General features: G+C 44.2%; 1 protein-coding gene across 1 annotated transcript in view; it reads right to left on the bottom strand.

Annotated features, from left to right (window-relative positions):
* LOC115093865 (aldehyde oxidase-like) overlaps nucleotides 1-19,553 on the bottom strand; it is a gene marked incomplete at its 5' end in the record, with an annotated part of 162,084 nt that overhangs the window by 83,512 nt on the left and 59,019 nt on the right. The window contains 5 exon segments of the mRNA XM_029606217.1: nucleotides 6,260-6,356; nucleotides 8,280-8,402; nucleotides 13,389-13,506; nucleotides 16,404-16,573; nucleotides 19,006-19,098. Of these exon segments, the coding sequence (XP_029462077.1) occupies nucleotides 6,260-6,356; nucleotides 8,280-8,402; nucleotides 13,389-13,506; nucleotides 16,404-16,573; nucleotides 19,006-19,098 (601 nt within the window).

Raw genomic sequence — 19,553 nt, 5'->3', positions numbered from 1 at the left:
CGGTCCCAACCTCTCTCTGTTATTCTTCAGTCCAGTGACATAGCCAGAACTGAATTTTTGGAGGGGCCCAAGGTTAAAATGGGTGGGCAGTAGACATACAGATCTAGGCCCTACTAATTGTACTCTTATCGATAAATAATGTCTTAGCATGCACCCTACAATGGATTTCTGAGCAGTTTGCAACAGCCATCATGTATGAGTGACATTTTTAAATATTTTAATTCTATTCAAGCACCAACATTAAAAATGCCTTATTTATATTAACTTATTTTATATTTATTGCAGTTTATAAATACACAATATCATGTAAAAAATAAACAATATCATGTAAAAAATAAACAAAGAACACTTCAGAAACATCCAATCCAATCACGTATTACAACAAATATCAATATATTCTTTCATGAATCCTCTTTCCAAAAATGCATAAAACTACAATAAAACAGCAACAATAATAATAATTTTCATAAAAAGGCTTGCAAAAGGTGCAGAACAGAACTAGGACATACAAAAAAAATAATTCAAATTCCAGTGTCACCTCAATGACAGTAAAACACATTCCCTTCACTGCCAAACACTTTGTGAAGTAACATAAACCCTACAAATAAATAAATAAACACAACTTTACCATACCCTAACAGCAGTAACTCTCAGGACTCAAACAGCAGCAACCTTATCCATGAAAAGGCAGCAAGGCAAACATTACACCAGGCCCTAGAACACTAATAAGCTACCTAACGGGCAAACAGAACAAACCAGACTGCTACAAATCCCTACAGAGAAACTAAATGCTAGCCATAATACTGCTTCTCTGCCACACATGCGCAACACACAGACAGACCCTTATCTAAGACGGAATAAAAATTAAAAACAAACATGCAAACAAAACTGAAAGGAAAGCCTGAGAAATCAGATTCCTTGAACACTGGAATACTGAAGAAACAGAAAAAACCAAATATATAAGAAATAATAATACACATTCCCAAAGATGGTATATTCCAATTGCTGAAAGGCAAAACAATTGTTTTTACCTTTGTTATCTGATCTTATTTTTCTAATCAGTTGGTTCCAGTCTCTTTCCCCCCTTGTCTATCTTTTCCTTTTCCAGGGTCTCTTTTATTCTGTCTTCTTTCCTTCCTCTTTCATACACAAATAGAGAATCTCTCTCACATGTTCTCTCTCTCACACACACACACACACACACGCTTTCTCTCACACAGGATCCCACTCTTTCATGCTCTCTCTCTCATGCACAAAGGTTCCCACTCCTACACACACACACACACACACACACACACACACACACATAGGCACTCACTCTGACATGCTTGCTTTCACACAGGCTCCCCCTTCTACAAACACACACACATGCTCTCATTCTCACATGCTCTCATTCCCACAAACACAACACACAGGCTCTCACATGCAGGCTCCTGCTCCCACTTCCATACATACGTACACACACAGGCTCTCACTCTTATATGCAGGCTTCCCCCTACACAAACATACAGGCTCCCATTCTCACATGCTTTCTCACATGCAGGCTCACACTCCCATATCATAAGTTCTCCCTCCTACATCTCTCACTCTCACACCTACCCCGTCAGGTAGGCTCTCATTCAAATCCCCCCTAAGCAGTCTCTCATTCACACCCCCGCCACACCCACTTCCAGGCAGGCTCCCAATCACACACCCCACCCCCATTTCCAGGCAGGTTTCCAATCATACACCCCCCACCCCCACTTCCAGGCAGGCTTGCATTCACACAACCCCCCCACCCCCAGGCGGGCTCCCATTTACACACCCCCACCCCCAGGCAGTCTCCCATTTACACACCCCCACCCCCAGGTAGGATCCCATTCCCACCCCTGCCACACCCAGGCAGGCTTCCATTCACAACCACACACAAAATATAGAAACAGGCAGCAAAAAGGGGGAGCCTGTTCTGCTGCTGCTCCTCATGTGTCTGCCCGCGATATTCAAAACTTGCACGGCTAGCACTCCTCTATGCTGATCTCGCGATGCACGGGATCAGCATAGAGAACTTACTGGCCGCATGGGTTTTGAATGTGCAGGGCCGGCACAAGTGGAGGAGCAGAAGAAATGGGCTCCTTCCTGTGAGATTGACCGCCAGCGTCACAGGCCTCCTCCTCTTCTAGGCAGCGTCGCAGACCTTTTCCTCTTCTTGCCCGGTATGTTCACTGCAGCTCTGTGACAGGTGCTCTCTTTTTGGGCCGCTGGGCAATGCTGATTGGGTGGGCCTGATCCCAAAGTGGATGGGCCATGGCTTCAGCCGCTGCCAGCCTCTCTCCGTTCTTCTTCAGCCCCTGCTAGCCTGAGCTCCGGTGGCAGCCCCAGCCTCTCTCCGTTCTTCCCAGCCTGAGCTGAGGCAGCCGCGGCAGGGGCAGGCAGGGTGAGGTGGATATCACAGTGGAGTTCTGAGAGGGGCATTTTTTGCCGCCTCAAAATTCTGCCACCTGAAGCAGCTGCCTCACCCTGCCTCATTATAGAACCGTCCCTGTTATGGTGTTTACCCAGTTGTGAGTACCTTCGCTGCGAAGCTTTGGGATTTGTCATGTGTGAAAGCTCCTTTGGGGGAGGTAAAGAAACCCCCCCCCCCCCACAAGCAAGGCAGAAGGCTGTCTGGTGAAAATATGTTCCCCAGTAGCCTTGGTAATCAGCTCCTAGAAGTGCTGGGGACAGGGAAGGAAAGGGGTGGAGCTTTCCCTAGAGAAGAGGCAACCCTGTATAAAGGGAAGAAAGACAGGAGGGAGGGGGCAGCAGGAAGCTGCTGGGAACTCTCTTCGAAATCACTACCAATCCACAACCAGTGGGGGTAATCCAAATGACACTCACAACAACCAACCCACACTCAATAAACTGAAATTTATGAAGCATCACTATACACTCTTTAGAAATTTTTTCATATATCTCATTTGAGATAATAAGTAAGTGTGAAAAGCGTGGTCAAAGTATATTTTTTAAAATTATAAAACTATCATTGTTGAAAGTTGAAAAAAAGACGAAATTATAGGGTAATATGTATATTAAAAGTTTATTGAGTGTGGGTTGGTTGTGGTGAGTGTTGTGTGCGGGAATCTCTTCAGCATGGAGAAGAAGGAGGAGGAGGAGGTTGTGGTGGTGGTGGTGGTGGAAGAGGCAGAATCAGAAGGAGAACTGGGGATAACATTCACCAGAGAGCTGCAATATTAAGCTAAGTGAATTTATCTATGTTGGTTGAGGAATGGCTAGGCTGCACGACTAGTTTTGAAAAGGAAGAATATGTTTTCAGAAAGTCCCTGGGTGAAACTGTTGCATTGGAGGTGGACGTTTGGGCTGAGGTAGGGTTGACGCAACCCGTAGGCAGGGGCCCACGGGTCCCCACCGTCAGCAGGTGGGCTGAAGCTAGAAGCCACTGGAGATTCACCTATACCAGCCCATGTTCCCCTTGGGTTGAGCCTTTGGGTGCCGGGGCCAGCAGGACTTAGGCTGGCCTCGGGATAGAGCAGTAGAGACAAGCGGTTCAGCCCAGAGACAGCAGCCAGCAGGTGGCTTAGTTCTACCTTGGATGGGTTACGGAACTGAAACTCAGGCACCAAGGATCCTGGATTGACTGAAGGTTCCTGAGCAAGGAAAGGACGAGCCTTAAGAGTCCATGTCCAGAGGATAGTGGGAGAAGCTTCACAGTAGAACTGAGATGAAGACTGGCAGCCACAGGAAGGTATAGCAAGCAACGTAGAACTCTAGATGAGAGAGAGAGTCTATAGCAAGGTTATCCGTAGCAATTGTCAAGGCACGGAGAAGGCAGGCGTGGTCAGACTTAGCAGAGGTCAAGGCATGGAGAAGGCAGGCGTGGTCAGACTTAGCAGTGGTCAAGGTATGGAGAAGGCAGGCGAGGTCAGACATAGTAGAAGTCAGGCTTGGAGAAGGCAACGTGGTGAGGCAGGCAGAGGTCAGGTTTGGAGAGGGCAACGTGGTCAGGCAGGCAGAGGTCAGAACCAAGGATTCAATCGAACACTTAACAAGACAGACGAGACGAGACGAGCAGGAACCAGGAACTTGGAGAACAGGAACATGGAGCAAGGAAGACACGGGTAGCAATGAGTATGAGGAGTACGAGGAGACCTGTTGCAAAGGCAACACTTAGGAGCGCTGCCTGAGCTTTTATGCGATGAAGGAACTGACGTCAGCATCCGGGTCCGCAGCCAGGTTCCCGCCGCGGGCCCTTTAAAAGACTCACGGTGGTGTGCGCGTGCGCCTAGGGGGAGGCGCCGCACTGCTGACGGCGTCTCTCCGCGGCCCATGTGGAGAAGCCCGGAGGACGGAGGCATCCCGGCTGGAAGTCCCACGAAGTGGCGCAGAGCCGGAAGCGCCAGCGGGGATCCAAGGCCAGAGCTGGCGACCCACCGCCGCCAGCGACGAAGAGCTGGAGCCTGGAGTCTTAGCAAATAGGTGAGAGGGCCTTCCGCGGGCGGCAAGTGTAACAGAAACACCAGAGAAGTTTGGTAAAAAAGATAGGAGCTAACAACAGTGCTCTCGTTTGTTGTAGCTTGTTGGTTTTGTTCTGGGGCTGAAGAACACAGAGCTGTACCAAGACACAAATAACTGTTAATTCTCCTAAGAGCTAGGACAACAGCTTGGAAGTGCAGCTGAGGAAAAATACCTTTAATTAAGGGCTATTGTACTGAAACAGAGGGAAGAAGTCTTCTACTAGCGAGCTATGCCTTGCAACTACACAGAAGAAACTTGCTCCAATCAAGAAGCTGAGTGGTGGGAACTATACAGGCAGAGAGTGATCCTTAATTAACGAGTAAGAGGTTTAAATCTTACAAAAATCCAGCTCTGGCTAATCAGCTAGCACAAGCTGGCCACAAAGAAGGTAAACTACTATTATTTAAAAAACTGCTGCAGGTGAATAACTGTGTAAAAAGATTGTCCTGTTAACGAAGGAACCACTCGGTGTGTGCCTCAGTTGAAGAAATACCTGTCACGAACCCAGGGAGCTAGGTTAAGCTTAATTAACTGAAGTCTGGTAACTTATGTGGAAAGGTTGCAACCGCTTTGTTAAAAAATCAAGCCATGATTACTTGCTTAATGGGAAAATATATTACTGCCTGGAGGATAAGACTGACATTTTTCAATAGCGATCTGTGCTTGTGAACTTCAAGAATAAAAGTTATTAAATACCTCTGCTGCTTGGATTTCTTAAAACTGAGAATGGTTGCATGGTTTAATTACCTATTAAATTGGTACCTGAGCAGAGGAGCAATGGATATATGGAGTTACAGACTGAAAGAGCAAAAGGTCATCATTAAGAGGAATTACCTACCTGCCCAAGTCATTGAGGGGAGAGCTGTATCCGACAGCTGATTGTAAAGACAGGCACTAGCACAGGGGAACTAACTCTAGTGGGCAGGCCTGAGACCCCTGCAGTCCCTAGTATTGAGGGATTAGGCCCTATAGATAAATAGCCTGGTGATTGAAGCTGTAACAGTCCCAAGGAGAGAACCCTTCGCACTGGAGAATAGGAAAGAGAAGACCACAGAGGGCTCTTCATGCAGAATCAGGGCAGGGAGAAATAGATTTTTCACCCATTTCTGGGGGATGAAGTAAATTGGAGAGAAATGTGACTGGGAGGTGGCTGTTTACCCACAGGTATAAGCCTTACCCAAGTGACCCAGTACTTCAAGAAGCCACCCTAAGCACTCGGCATGAGGGGTGTCTTAGAGGTAGCCGAAAGGATGAAGGGGTTTTTTTTTGTTTCAAGACAGCTCCACAGCTGGGGACTGATGAAAAGATAAGAGGACATGGCAGATAGTTATACACGAGCTCGTCTTCCCTTGAGTCCCTGCCAGCGAACGGTTGTACTGTACTTGCAGCACATGCCCATGGCCACGGCCCCATTCTTCTTGATAGTGTTGTTGCTGGCTCATGAGCCCCTGGTCCCTGGATCCCATGGCACGTTGCCCTCGGCTGGCTGTGCAGCTGGGCATCATTACTGGAGGGAGAGATGCCCTGAAGGAGCAGCAGGCACCCTTTCATTGTGATATGGCTCCCCCTGCTCTCGCAACTCACATTTTTCAAATATCTACCAATGCCTCTGATTGTCGTTGTTCTTCCCTGTCCCCCAACTGTGCCGTATCTTTACTCACGGAGCTCGTGTAACCTATCTTGAACTAATTGGTCAGAATCAGATTCTCAATCCTAAGAAACCCCTTTAACTTCTCCCTCCTCTTACCAAATACACAATGTTGTTTACCTTCCAGAATATGCTCAGCACTCTTAAATGCTTCATCAACGTTTCCATGACGTATTTTTTTCTGCGGTTCATAGAATGAATTATGTTTGATAGCATCCTGGAGTAGAAACAAAAATCACAAAACAAAATCACCACCACATGTTTGTTCTTCAGTGAAAAGCATAAGACAAATCTCTCAGATATGCATCCCCCAAAATTGTGCTGCCACATGTCTTACTCTTGCTTGCACTCAAAGTGCTAGAGTTTGCGGTAGAACATTTCTATTTTTTGCCCAGCACTCTGGAAGTACTGAATCATATATATGTATCAATATTGTAGTATTTCTTTGGCACTGTATAATAGATTGCACACATAGGTATAAAGAATCCTGCCCCAAAGAGTTTACAGTCTTAGTGGGTGCCTCAGACACAGAGAGAGAAAATGATTTTACCTGCAGGAAATATTAGCAGCAGAACAAGGACATGACCTCTGGGTTTCCTGGTTCCCAGACCACTGCTCTGACTAATCAGAATATTAAACTTCCCTTCCTACCAACTTCCTCATCTTCTGTATCCAAATTCCATTTCAGAACAATGTTTTTCAGTGCAGACATACTTGTTGCTTTCTATCCTTTCTGAACTCTCTTTCAGCATCTGTTCCAGTGAAGCACTTAACAGTACAAGTCTGTATAAACAGTGCTGCTCAGACTTTTCCTTCGCTCCCCTCGCTAAAGTTCCGGCCTATGTTTTCTCTCTCTTCTTTCAAAGCTTTAACAAGATGCAGATCCCAAGAATCTGCTTTCAGGTCATCCCTTCAACCCCTGGGGTGGGTCCATGCAAGCTAATGAAGTGTACTTGGGCATCCCACAGATGCATATATATGCATGGGAGTGGAGTCCTAAGGCAAATTATCTCTCTCTCCAACAAGCATAAGACTGTACATTTAAATTATCATGAGCAGCCTTTTTTATGTGATGAGGCCTATGGTCTGTTCGTTTTACAATATACATTTTATTACAAGGGCAGATAGTAAATGTATATTGATAAAATGATCAGACAATTTAATAAGAGGATAATTGAACTTAGAAGTAGTGTTAATAGGAAAGTGGAGTCAAAACCATTAGTTGAGCATTCTATCCGGGCACAATATAAATTTGATGATTATAAATTCTATGTATTACAGCAACCCGTTCAAAATTGGAGAGGAGGCAACCTAGATAACCTACTATTAAGGCTGGGCAATTTTTGGGGAACTTGTCTTTTACTACAATAAATAATTTTAAGGTCTTTGGATCTATCTTCTTTTTGTTATCCTCATGGCTTTGATAGTCCTTCTTCCTTGTTGTTTTCTTGGTCCAAAATGTACCACAGGGCATCTGATTGTTAGAACTAAGGTTTATTATAAAGAGAAACCACTGCAGTACTATCGTAGTTGCTGTGTGCTGGAAGAAGTACCCGCCTGCTCAATGGAAGCACGAGATAATCATCAGCACACGAATAATAACTGATATCACAAACCGGCTCCAGATGAGGCACTGTAGATCAGTGACTCCTCTACCTGAGAGACACTCCAGCATACTGAAGGAAAAAATGGTCCTTTTCCATTATTCAGAATAAAAATATAACTCAGGGCAAATGCATTTCCTTGGGTACTTAAAAGGCATGTCTATCATTTCCATGGACAGTAACCTTGAAAAAGTTCCAGAGTCTAGAGATTCTTGAGCTCATAAGATTCATGCACCTTGACTTGCTGGTGAACAGTTTCCCAGTAGGGCAGGACTACATAATATTCTACCAGTCATTTTGCTCCTTAGGTCAATATCAAGGTTTACAGTGCTGTAAATATTATTGTACTCAGACTTTAGTTTTCTGATTCTCTCCCCCTGGTTTGTTTTCCCCTTAATCTTAGTACTTTAATGCATCCAATAGAAACTGGAAAATAGATGCATGTTCTTATGTTCTTATGCATAAAAGTCCTGCAAAAACAGGTAAAGCACCTATAACTGCTGCTCCGGGACTAGTATATAATAGCAAAATATTACCTCAATAGTTAAAACAACTGGCTCCAGGTTCTCATAGATTATCTTCACCTGTGCAGATCCCTGTTTTGCATGAGCTAATGTATCTGCCAGCACTGCACAGACTATTTGGCCCACACATATCACCTAAATAAATGGAAAAATAATGATGACGTGCAACCTGGCAGAAATATTGAGCTGAATCTTCCATACCACAGTATTATGCAAATGTACAGATATACTTAACACACATTGTAGAAGTACAAGCAATTATTAATGAACCTAATGCTATTGATGAGGCAAAATGATTTACAACCTTTCATTAGGTCTTAATTCAGTGAACTAAGCCTCAAACTCCATGCACTTCAAAGCCAGTGAGGAACTGTGAAAACAAAGCTGACCCTAGATGTGAGGGGCCCAGAGCAAATCCTGTGTGTACCTTCACCCCCTGGTATAATCTGCTCATACACCACACAGGGCAATCCTCTACAAATCCTCTCTTCCCAGCGTAATCCTCTTCCCTTTGCCTCCTGCTGGCAGCAAAAGAGCAATGCTCCTTACCTGTGTCTGCCTCCAATATTTTTTACTCTAATCGGAAGTCCGAATGTGCAGGATCTGTAGATCCCTCAAGACTACAGGATCCTGGGCATTCAGATTTCAGAGAAGGAGGCAGATGCAGGTAAGAAATGGTGCTCTCTTGCTACTGTTGAGAGGAAGGAGAAAGAGGATCCGCCAGGGAAAGGGGAGGTTTGGAAACAATTGTACCTGAGCTTGGGGAGGAAAGGAGAATCAAAATTCACGGCCTCCCAAAGCCAGGGAGAATTACCCCAATTCACCCCTCCCTTTAGGGTTGGGTCTGGTGTGCACTGAATGAGAAAATGCACACAGTGCTTGGACCTGCAACTAGGCCCAAGAGTCTGTACAAGGAACTTTCGGTCCTCAATTCATTTCACTTTAGAGCTTTTCCATTGCTAAAATATGATGATGGTGAAAGTAACTTCCAAAACAAGTCTTGTAAAATAAAATTGGCTCTGATATCCTCCAACACCCTACAGGGCTATGTCAAGTATCAGGAATTTTGCAGGAGAAATGATTTTGCAGAAGATTCCGAGACTGAGCTGCTCTAATTACTGCAGCTTCTGGCAAAAAACCGCATCCGGGGCTGAAAAGTCTGAAGATTCAAGCAAAATGCCAGAGACTTAGACGGTAGGGCCAGTCCTGAACTTGCAGCCCTCAAGGACTGTAAAACTGCCTCCCCTACTCCCAGTCTAGGTTAACTGAGATGCTGCCTTGCCGATTGTATTCTGAAACTACTACTAAAGTCTCAGAATAGCATAACATGACCAGCCACATAATGGCATCAGGGGAAGAGAACATACAACATTTTATTCTAAGCAAATGTAAAAACTAGAATATTTTTTAAGATGAAAAGAAAGGAACACGAATGACAAGACCACTGAGATGGAAAAACAGAGCCCCAAACATACAAGCTGATAACTTTGATATTCAGAGGAAGCCTTTGGCCAGAGGGAAAGAGGGCTCACCCTAGGCCCCGCTCTGGGACACTGATGGGCTCCCTGGTCCCTAGGTCTGACAGAATCTGAATTTTAAAGTTGGGAGGGTCTGCAGTTCCCATCTACCCTGGGCCCTGCTCAAACATAAGACCACCCTCGCTGGTATTACTGCTGCTTTATGTTGCCTGCCTTAGAGTTGCCACCTCACCAGCAGAGCTGTAGCTAGGCAGTTTGGTGCCTATGGCCAAGTGGAAAAACTGCACCCTCCCCTTTTACACAACACATGACACCATGAGTTGGGAGACTGTTAAATGTTTGTAAAGAAATGCCCACGGCCAGAGCAAGGAATTAGAGGCCCTACAGCCTTGCAACCCCCCACCCAATCACACCCTCCTCACACACAATTAAAAATTATGCATTTATAATAACAGATTTTACACAAAAAAAGAACATTCAAAGCACAGTCTTTTGAGGTAAAAATATACATATTGTAAGTTATCTTATAGTTACATGCACTGCTGAGGTGCATGTAAATATAATATACCCTGCAAAAAAGCAAAAGACGCTTGGAACCTACATGGTATTAGGCCTACTGCAATGCATCTTGGGCATGGACATGACCCTCAGAGAGCCATTCAAACAGCAAAAACCCTACCTATGAAAGTTAATATTATAAATTTTACACCAGGCCTAAAACAACAATACACCCCCTATTAGGAGAACAGAACAAGCCAAGCTGCTGTAGATCCCTACATAGTTATTCCATTAGTTTGTAGTTTCTAACTTCAGTCATGCAAAACACAGACCCTCAAATACAGAATAAAGAGACCATACAATATAAATAGACGTGTACAGACAAAAACTGAACTGGAAACGGCAACAAGCCAAATTCTGTATGCACTGCAACAATGTAAAAAAAAAAAAACAACCCAGAAACATTACTATCCCTCATAAAACAAAATTAGTAAAACCATACCAATAAAAAGAACAAGTCAAAACAATTAGGGGCGGATTTTAAAAGGAGCGCGAATAGCCTACTTTTGTTTGCGCTCCAGGCGCAAACAAAAGTACGCTGGATTTTAGTAGATACGCGCGGAGCCGCGCGTATCTGCTAAAAACCTGGATCGGCGCGCGCAAGGCTATGGATTTTGTATAGCCGGCGCGCGCCGAGCCGTGCAGCCTACCCCCGTTCCCTCCAAGGCCGCTCCGAAATCGGAGCGGCCTCGGAGGGAACTTTCCTTTGCCCTCCCCTCACCTTCCCCTCCCTTCCCCTACCTAACCCACCCGCCCGGCCCTGTCTAAACCCCCCCCTTACCTTTGTCGGGGGATTTACGCCTCCATCCGGGAGGCGTAAATCCCCGTGCGTCAGCGGGCCTCCTGCGCGCCGGGATGCGACCTGGGGGCGGGTCCGGAGGGCGCGGCCACGCCCCCGGGCCACCCCGGGCCGTAGCCACGCCCCCGGGCCCGCCCCCGGAACGCTCCCGACACGCCCCGAAAACGCCGCGCGGTTTGGGCCCGCCCCCGGCACGCCCCCCGGCACGACCCCCGACACGCCCCCTCCGAAAACCCCGGGACTTACGCGAGTCCCGGGGCTCTGCGCGCGCCGGTAGGCCTATGTAAAATAGGCCTACCGGCGCGCAGGGCCCTGCTCGCGTAAATCCGCCCGGTTTTGGGCGGATTTACGCGAGCAGGGCTCTGAAAATCCGCCCCTTAATGAATAGAATAACATTCCATAATTAAAAACTCATATAAAAATCTTCCAGTCATCAATAAAATATTTCAAAATGGACACATCAAGTAACACCCAACAATTAAAATAAGGATTTAAAAAAATTCCCCGTTATCTGTACCTTGGAACATTTTATTTCAGGATGCCCTGAAATTGTCATAGATTAGCAGGCAGACAGTAACTACGGTAGTAACTACGGTAGTTACTGTCTGCTTGCTCCCTCTCAAACACACATATGCTCTCTGTCACTCCCCCACACACAAGCACACATGCGCGCTCTCTCTCCCAAAGATATTCTCTCATTTTTACATACACAAGCACATGTGCTTTCTCACTCTCCCACAAACAAGCGCACGTACTTTCTCACTCTCCCACATATATGCTCTCTCTCTCACTCATTTCCTCAGTGACAGAGCAGGCAGCAGCAATCTCCTTCTTCAGCCCCCGTGGCCAAGGGAACGACTTCCGGCCATGGGGCCGCACCAGCTCTAGCACTGGATTACTTCTGGCAGGGGTGCTTCTCCGCTGAAGCAGCGCGGCCCTGCTGAAATTGACGGCGTATTAAGCGTGGCCTTAGTAAATGTAAAAGCAGCGCAGCCCCACCAGAATCAGCAGTGTTGCCAGCGGGAATGCTCTGCTTTTCCACTTACTAAGGCAACCCCAACCAAGCCGTCAATTTCGATAGGGCCGCGCTGCATTTCATTTGCTGATGACCCGCCGATGGCCAGCCATACTGCTCTCATAGGCACATTGTGCCTTTTGGTAGCGGTGCCTATGGCTGTGGCGCCATACTGGCCATAGGCACGCTATGGCTCTGCTCACCAGGATCAATCAGGGCAGTCTGACCCAGTCCTGGCTTTGTTCCAATGCTTGCATGGAGAGGTAGCTCTACTTTTCTTTGGCAAATATAAACTATAGCTCCATACACACAATGGGGAAAACCAGGAAAGAATCAGTCCGTCCTGGGTTGACCTGGGTGAGAAAGCCATCCTAGCCAGCTTGCTGCACTGTATCTGTAATGGGTAAGACACAAATCTCCCATTGCTGTGAGATGGAAGAAAGGAGAAGAACAAGCAATTCTTCTCCTATATGAAATGCTAATAATATTGTACTTCAGAATTCCTCTTATCTAAGTGTGATCTATGCACTAAAATTATATGATTTTTCTTTCATGGTAAGTTGATAGATTATCTTCCATGTTGTTTTCTTGGTCCAAAATGTACTATATATGTTTCTATGTCAGCACATAAATGAGTGCTGCAAAGTTCTCCCTGTATTCTGTATACTGTGTGGCAGGTGTCCCATTGTATATAAAATACTGCGTATCTCAGCCCTGAAAGTGTGCGTATCTGTTTCATTATGCATATCTTCATGAAGGACGTGGAGGAGACAAACATGGTGATGGAAATCAAAACAGTATGGGATAAACACAGAGGATGCCTAGTGGCAGAGGATGGAAATAAAGCACTGGGGTAACCTGCGTGGAGCACCAATTCAGCCCAAAACAGCAGTGAAATGACTGAATTGTGTTTTCAAGAAAGCGCAATGCAGTAACTTGCATGGAGCAGCAGGGCCATTTTGGTCTTTATCTGCTGTCAATAATAATAATAATAATAATAATTTAATCATTCATAAAATGCCTTTCCCAACAATGTCACAACAAAGTGATCTACAATTTAAAATAATCTGTACAATATGGAAGACAGAACATGCAGACAAAAAAAAAAAGTATTAACATAAAATGAACCCATGTTATAATGCTTACAAGTTTGCTTGTGGTATTGCAAAATGCCCATTAAAATGACTAAATAAGGTTCCATCTGAGCTTAATGAAAAGCAAAAGAACAGTTTGATAGGCTTTTTAGCAATGCAGAAGAAGTACAGAAATACCTTATCTTTGGCAAAGATATACTCTGGTCCAGGTAGTTCATTTGCGCCTGGGACATCTTCAGCTGTTACAATCTCGACTACCCCTGGGATTTTGAAGGCTTCTGTTTTATCAATTGACCTAGGAAGAACATCTAAAAGTTATCTCATGTTCAGTGACAACATTGAAAGATATAGCCACAAAATGTACACCATGGAGTTCATTTTCAATAGCTGACCTGGAACTCAGATGCATAAGCCAATGTGGATTTTAAGCCATCCAAAAATATACACATAATTTCATAACATGCATACATTATGCCTACACAAAATAGGGGAGTTCCAGGGGAGTGTTGAGGATTTTATGCATGTAACCTGTATTGTGAAGACGTTAAGAAGGTAAGTTTGGCATAAATACACCTGCCATGCAGTATATAGAATACAGGGAGAACTTTGCAGCACTCTATCGCTAATTCTATGTTTCTATGTCAGCACATTAATGAGTGATGCAAAGTTCTCCCTGTACTCTGTATACTGTGTGGCAGGTGCCCCATCATTTATAAAATACTGCATATCTCAGCCCTGAAAGTATGCACATCTGTTTCATTATGTGTACATTTTTTTTATGCAGGGCACTGCATATATTCTTTACCTATTATATAAAAGAACATGCACATGTTTTGTGTGCCACATAATTGTAATATATGCGTGGAATTATCGCAGTTAATGCACAGAGGCAGGTATTTTATAAAGCAGTGGTTTGCAACCCAATCCTCGGGCCACACCTAGCCAGTCACATTTTCTGGATATCCACAATGAATATGCATGAGAAAGATTTGCATGTACCACCTCTATTGTATGCAAATCTATCCTATGCATATTCATTGTGGATATCCTGAAAACCTGACTAGCTAGGTGCGTCCTGAGGACTGAGTTGAGAACCTCTGCTTTATAAAGTATATACAGGCTCCACTTATGAAAATACATGCGTTCATTTTAATCACCGCTTTACTGACATCTGCATCAATTCACCCACTCTTCTACCATTTCACTCAGACCCTCTACCACGTCACCCTGACGGCCCACCCCTCCCAAAATCTGGAGACAAAAGACAAGTGCAATTTCATTTCTATGACTGAATTACTAGGTGTAAAATCATGCATACTAGTTTGGTAATGTACGCATGTATACTGCTTACAAAGTACTAACATGAGTGAACTTCCAAACCCCCTCTGAACACCCCTAAACCATCTCCTTTTTTCTTCACTGACATGTAGGTGTGAAACCGCTAGTACGTGCTTATTTCAGACTTTTACAAAACACCACTTGCATGCGTACAGGCTACTTACATGATTAGCTTAAATTTCACACACCAAAACGTTTGGAAAACTACCCCCATGTGCGTAAGTGGCATGCTATTTATGTGCATAACATTGTGTCCCCATTTTGCAATGGGTCAACTTACGTAAGTAGATTTAGCTGCAAAGCAATGTCTGCTTGTTTGAAAATTGGGTTTGGGGTTTGTTTTTTTTTGTACATGCAGAACTCTGCAGTTAAGTCAGCTATTGAAACTTTACCTCTAAATTTTAAGAGAAAATGTGAATGGTAAATAAATGTCATTTACAATTTTTACTTGCCAAAATGAAGGGAAAACATGCTTGGATTTTGTTAAGAAGACTTATTTGAAAAGCACCTTACAAATAAGTAACATGGTTTATTAACGAGTCTTCACCATGAAGACCCATTGGAGACCCAGGTTATGCAAATCTATTTTATGCATATTCATTTTGGCAATCCTGAAAACCTGACTGGCTATGTGTGCCTCCAGGAAAAGTTTGGGAAACGATGACCTACAGCTATATGGTCACCCTCTATAGCAGAGATGGCCAACTCTGGTCCTCTCGAGCCAGTAACAGGCCTGGTTTGCAGGATATCCACAATGAATATGTATGAGGCATATTTGCATACAGTGGACGCAGTGCATTGTGGTAATTCTGAAAAACCTGACTTGTGGCTCATGAGGACCGGATGTGATTACGCCTGCTGTAAAGGGTGACTATATCTCTAGGTTAATGTTTCCCAATCCTCTCCTGGAGACACACATAGCCAGTTGAGTTTTCAGAATTGTCACAGTGAATGTGCATGAGATACATTTGCATATCCTGGGTCTCCAATGAGTCTTCATGCTGGATTCTCATTAATAATCTATCTTGTTACCCAGCTAAAAGTTAGCTGGATAAGAAGGGAGTGTTCCAAGGACGGGCAGGAGACATTCTAGAGAGGAATGGAGTTAGTCACATAAGTTAATTGGCTAACTCCATACCTTCTGCAGCTAACTCTGATCAGTTAACTGGTTAGACATAACCGGCTAACTTTAAGATAGCCAGGTATATTCAAATGTGTGTCTGTGCTGCTGAATATACCCTGCTAGTTAGCTGTTGATGTATAACCGGCTAAGTAGCAAAGCCGCATAGTGACTGAATATGGAGCTCATTATATTCAATGGGTTTTCCTGGAAGATAGAGAGTGAAAGCAGGGATTCTCAACCCAGTCCTAAGGACATGCCCAGCCAATCAATTTTTCAGGATATTCACAATGAATATATATGAGGTAAATTTGTATGCATAGCTACCTCATGCATATTAATTGTGGATATCCTGAAAACCTGACTGGGTGGGTTGAGAACCACTGAGATAATTTCCCACTCATTGTGGCACTCTATCAATGTCACTTGCTTATTTCTAGGGCAAGATACTGTGGGCCTTACATATCAAGGGTTTCCTCCAGTACTGTGCCTATGGGGAAGCCATTGATAAAAAGGGACCTTGCACATATTATGGTATTGCAGCTCACTATTGTATTATAGGTATGACATTTTAAGTCTTCAATATCAGTTTTAGGCATGCCACAAAATATACAAATTACATATTATTCTTTAATCTTCATGTAACTATTGCACTGCACTATGATTTATACGGTAAAGTCTATTTAAAAGATTTTTGATTGGAGCTTTTTTCTAAACCTCTTTTATACACTTACACAATCTTTGCATGAGCCCGAGTACTGGTCACAAACACCAGGAAGAGCTCACGTTCCACAGTAGGCATGTCATCACAGTAAACAGCTTCCCCAGTGGCATGTTTGATGGCGGCCTGGTGTACAATGGGGCGTCCGATGGGATCTTGAGAAAGCTGATCTGGGGCTACATCCTGATTAAAGAAACACAATGCCAGCCTCATTACTATTCATAGCTATAATAAAATTTCCCCCATACTGTAATTAAGGAGGCAGCACTCCATCAAAGCAAGACAAAAAGAACCTAAGAACAGCCATACAGGGTCAAACAAAGCCAGAGGCCATTCCTTAAATCAACTTGATTAATAGCAGTTAATGGACTTCTCCTCCAAGAACTTATCCAAATCTTTTTTAAACCCAGCTACACTAATTTCACTAACCTCATCCTCTGGCAACAAATTCCAGAGTTTAATTGTGCGTTGAGTGAAAAACATTTTCTCCAATTAGTTTTAAGTGTGTTACTTGCTAACTTCATGGAGTGCCCCCTAGTCCTTCTATTATCTGAAAGAGTAAATAACCGATTCACATCTACCTGTTCTAGACCTCTCATGATTTTAAACACCTCTATCATATCCCCCTCAGCCGTCTCTTCTCCAAGCTGAACAGCCCTAACCTCTTCAGCCTTCCCTCATAGGGGATCTGTTCCATCCCCTTTGTCATTTTGGTTGCCCTTCTCTGTACCTTCTCCAGTGCAACTATATCTTTTTTGAGATGCGGTGACCAGAGCTGTACACAGTATTCAAGGTGCAGTCTCACCATGGAGTGATACAGAGGCATTATGACATATTCCATTTTATTCACCATTCCCTTCCTAATAATTTCAAACTTCCATCTCTCTTCCCTGCCCAGCAGCCCCAAACCCTCCCACCTCCATCTCTCCCTATCCAGCAACCACAACCTCCTTTCCTCCAGCCCTTCATATCCAGCAGACTCCTGACTCCCTATCTTCCCATGCCTTCCTGCCCAGTACATTTCCCCCTCTTCCTGGCTCCCAGCCAGCAGAAAAGACTTCAGTTGGATCCAAAGTCTCTGTCCCTCTTTATCAGCAGCAGATGAGAGCAAAGAAGCACTGAGGAGAGGAAGATCAGGAGGCAGCAACAGCAGATCTACAGAGCAGGCACCTTTCTCCCTTATGCTCCTGCTTTCATATCCAGGCCCTATGAGGTGAAGAGCATCAGCAGCCTCCCTGCCAGGCCAGGCAGAGGAAGATAAAGATGGTGTCCTGCTGGGCCCATATGAACAGGAGTTGGTGATATTGCACTCTGATCTGGGTGAAGGAGGAGGGAACAACCTCCCACTGGCCAGGAAGAGGAGAAGGAAGCAAGAGCAGCTTCCTGTCCTACCCAATAAAAGAGAAGTCAGCTACTTCCTGCCCAGACTGATGAGGAAAGATCAGTATTCTGCTCGCTCTGTGACATCCTAGTGTGTCCTGACACACCCATTGAGAATCTGTGCCTCAGAGTGTCTCCTAGGCACTGCCAATGCTCCAGGCGTAGACAATTAGGATGTATAATCTTCTCTGATACAAACTTTTCAAACCCCACTCTTGAAAAAAAAAAAGAGATGTTCCCAAGTTGCTGAAAGTTACTGCATCAATGCTCCCTGCAAGACATGAATGTGTTGCCTATGCAATGAGAATGAATCTCATTGGCACACCTTGCAACCTGTTCTCTTGGTCCTGTATCTAATTCAGATCACAAAACCCTTTACTCCTATTGTAGTTGTTCTGTGGATGGTCAGAATTAAACTGATTGTACTCTGGATGGACTATGAAAGTCTGCATGCCCTGAGCCTTCCCCAGTCACTATCAATATTCTGTTGCTACTCTACCTCCCTCTAGAGCCCTGCTTCCTAGCTGCTTTGTCCTTCTGCTTAAAATATTTTTTTGACGTGCACAAAATTATTTACTTTCCCCCTTGCCCCATCGGAACAGTCACTCTGCGCTTGTCTGATTGACCTACAGTACCAATTCTTATTTTGCTTTCTACAGTCTACTGGAAACCAGTTTCAAACCTATTTTAATCTCAAACACTTGTACAATGAATAATGGGACTTCTAAACCAATTTCCAAATTCATTGGGAGAAAAAGTGAAGTGAGTACTGAGCTATATTTGAATTGCACTTATCGTGAGGTCCCAGAAGTGCCAATGCGTGCGCTGGCCCTATTGCATATGGGAGATCTGAGCACTGATTCTTCTTTCCGCATTTTCCCAATAATTGCTTTCAGCAGTTGATTTGCAATCATATTGATTAGCTGTTCACCTGTAATCACTGCTTCATCTTTCGGAGTGCACTGATCCTGGATTAAGTCATGACAAAAATGAAGCTTTGTTCCATCCACTAGCAGAACTCATCCTCCAGCCTATGGTGTTCACTGTTCTTTAAAATTTATCCTGGTCTCATCTTACTTAACAGAATTGTAATCGTAGCCATTGTCTAACAGCAACTTCTGCTTTCCCACAAATGTGAGGATTCATGATCTGACTCTCCCACTATTATCTTTAAATCCCACCTCAGACTTATTTGAAATGGTCCAATATTATTTGCCATATTCTGTACCACTGACCTGGTAGACTTGTATGCTCCTGTGTACTTTGGCTGGAAAATCTTTTATGGCGCTGACATAATTCGCTGGCATCTCGTGAACACAAGGCAGGTTCTAAAAAAAAAAAAAAATTTGATATAAAAGAAATGGGAGGAGGGAGGGTTCCGATTTTTTTTGGGGCAGTTAATACAGGATGGGAGGTTTAAAATCTTCATTGAGTTGATGGAAGAGTTTCAAATACTGAGCTCAACAAGGTATTTACCGTATATTTAAAGTTGCAAAAAGACCTATCACAGTAAGTAACCAATAATGGAGATTTAGAAGAATGCAAGGGAACAGAAGGAGTGTTATGTTGCAAAAAACGAGCTAGACATCTAATAACTGTCCTATACATTACCATTCGATCTGAGCTTTGTGAGGTTGGAAGGGCAGCCAAACTAATATGTCAGTGGAACACCTTTCTGAATAATGATTCAGATGGGAGCGACTGGAAATCCATATGGATTATAACACAAATTGTTTCATCAGATGTATCACACACCCATGTTTTTTTTCTAGATTCAGCAATG

Source organism: Rhinatrema bivittatum, chromosome 6, assembly GCF_901001135.1.
Source record: "Rhinatrema bivittatum chromosome 6, aRhiBiv1.1, whole genome shotgun sequence".
Taxonomy (NCBI): Eukaryota; Metazoa; Chordata; class Amphibia; order Gymnophiona; family Rhinatrematidae; genus Rhinatrema; species Rhinatrema bivittatum.
The sequence above is the reverse complement of the archived record's forward strand: the minus strand, read 5'-3'. Positions and strand labels throughout refer to the sequence as shown.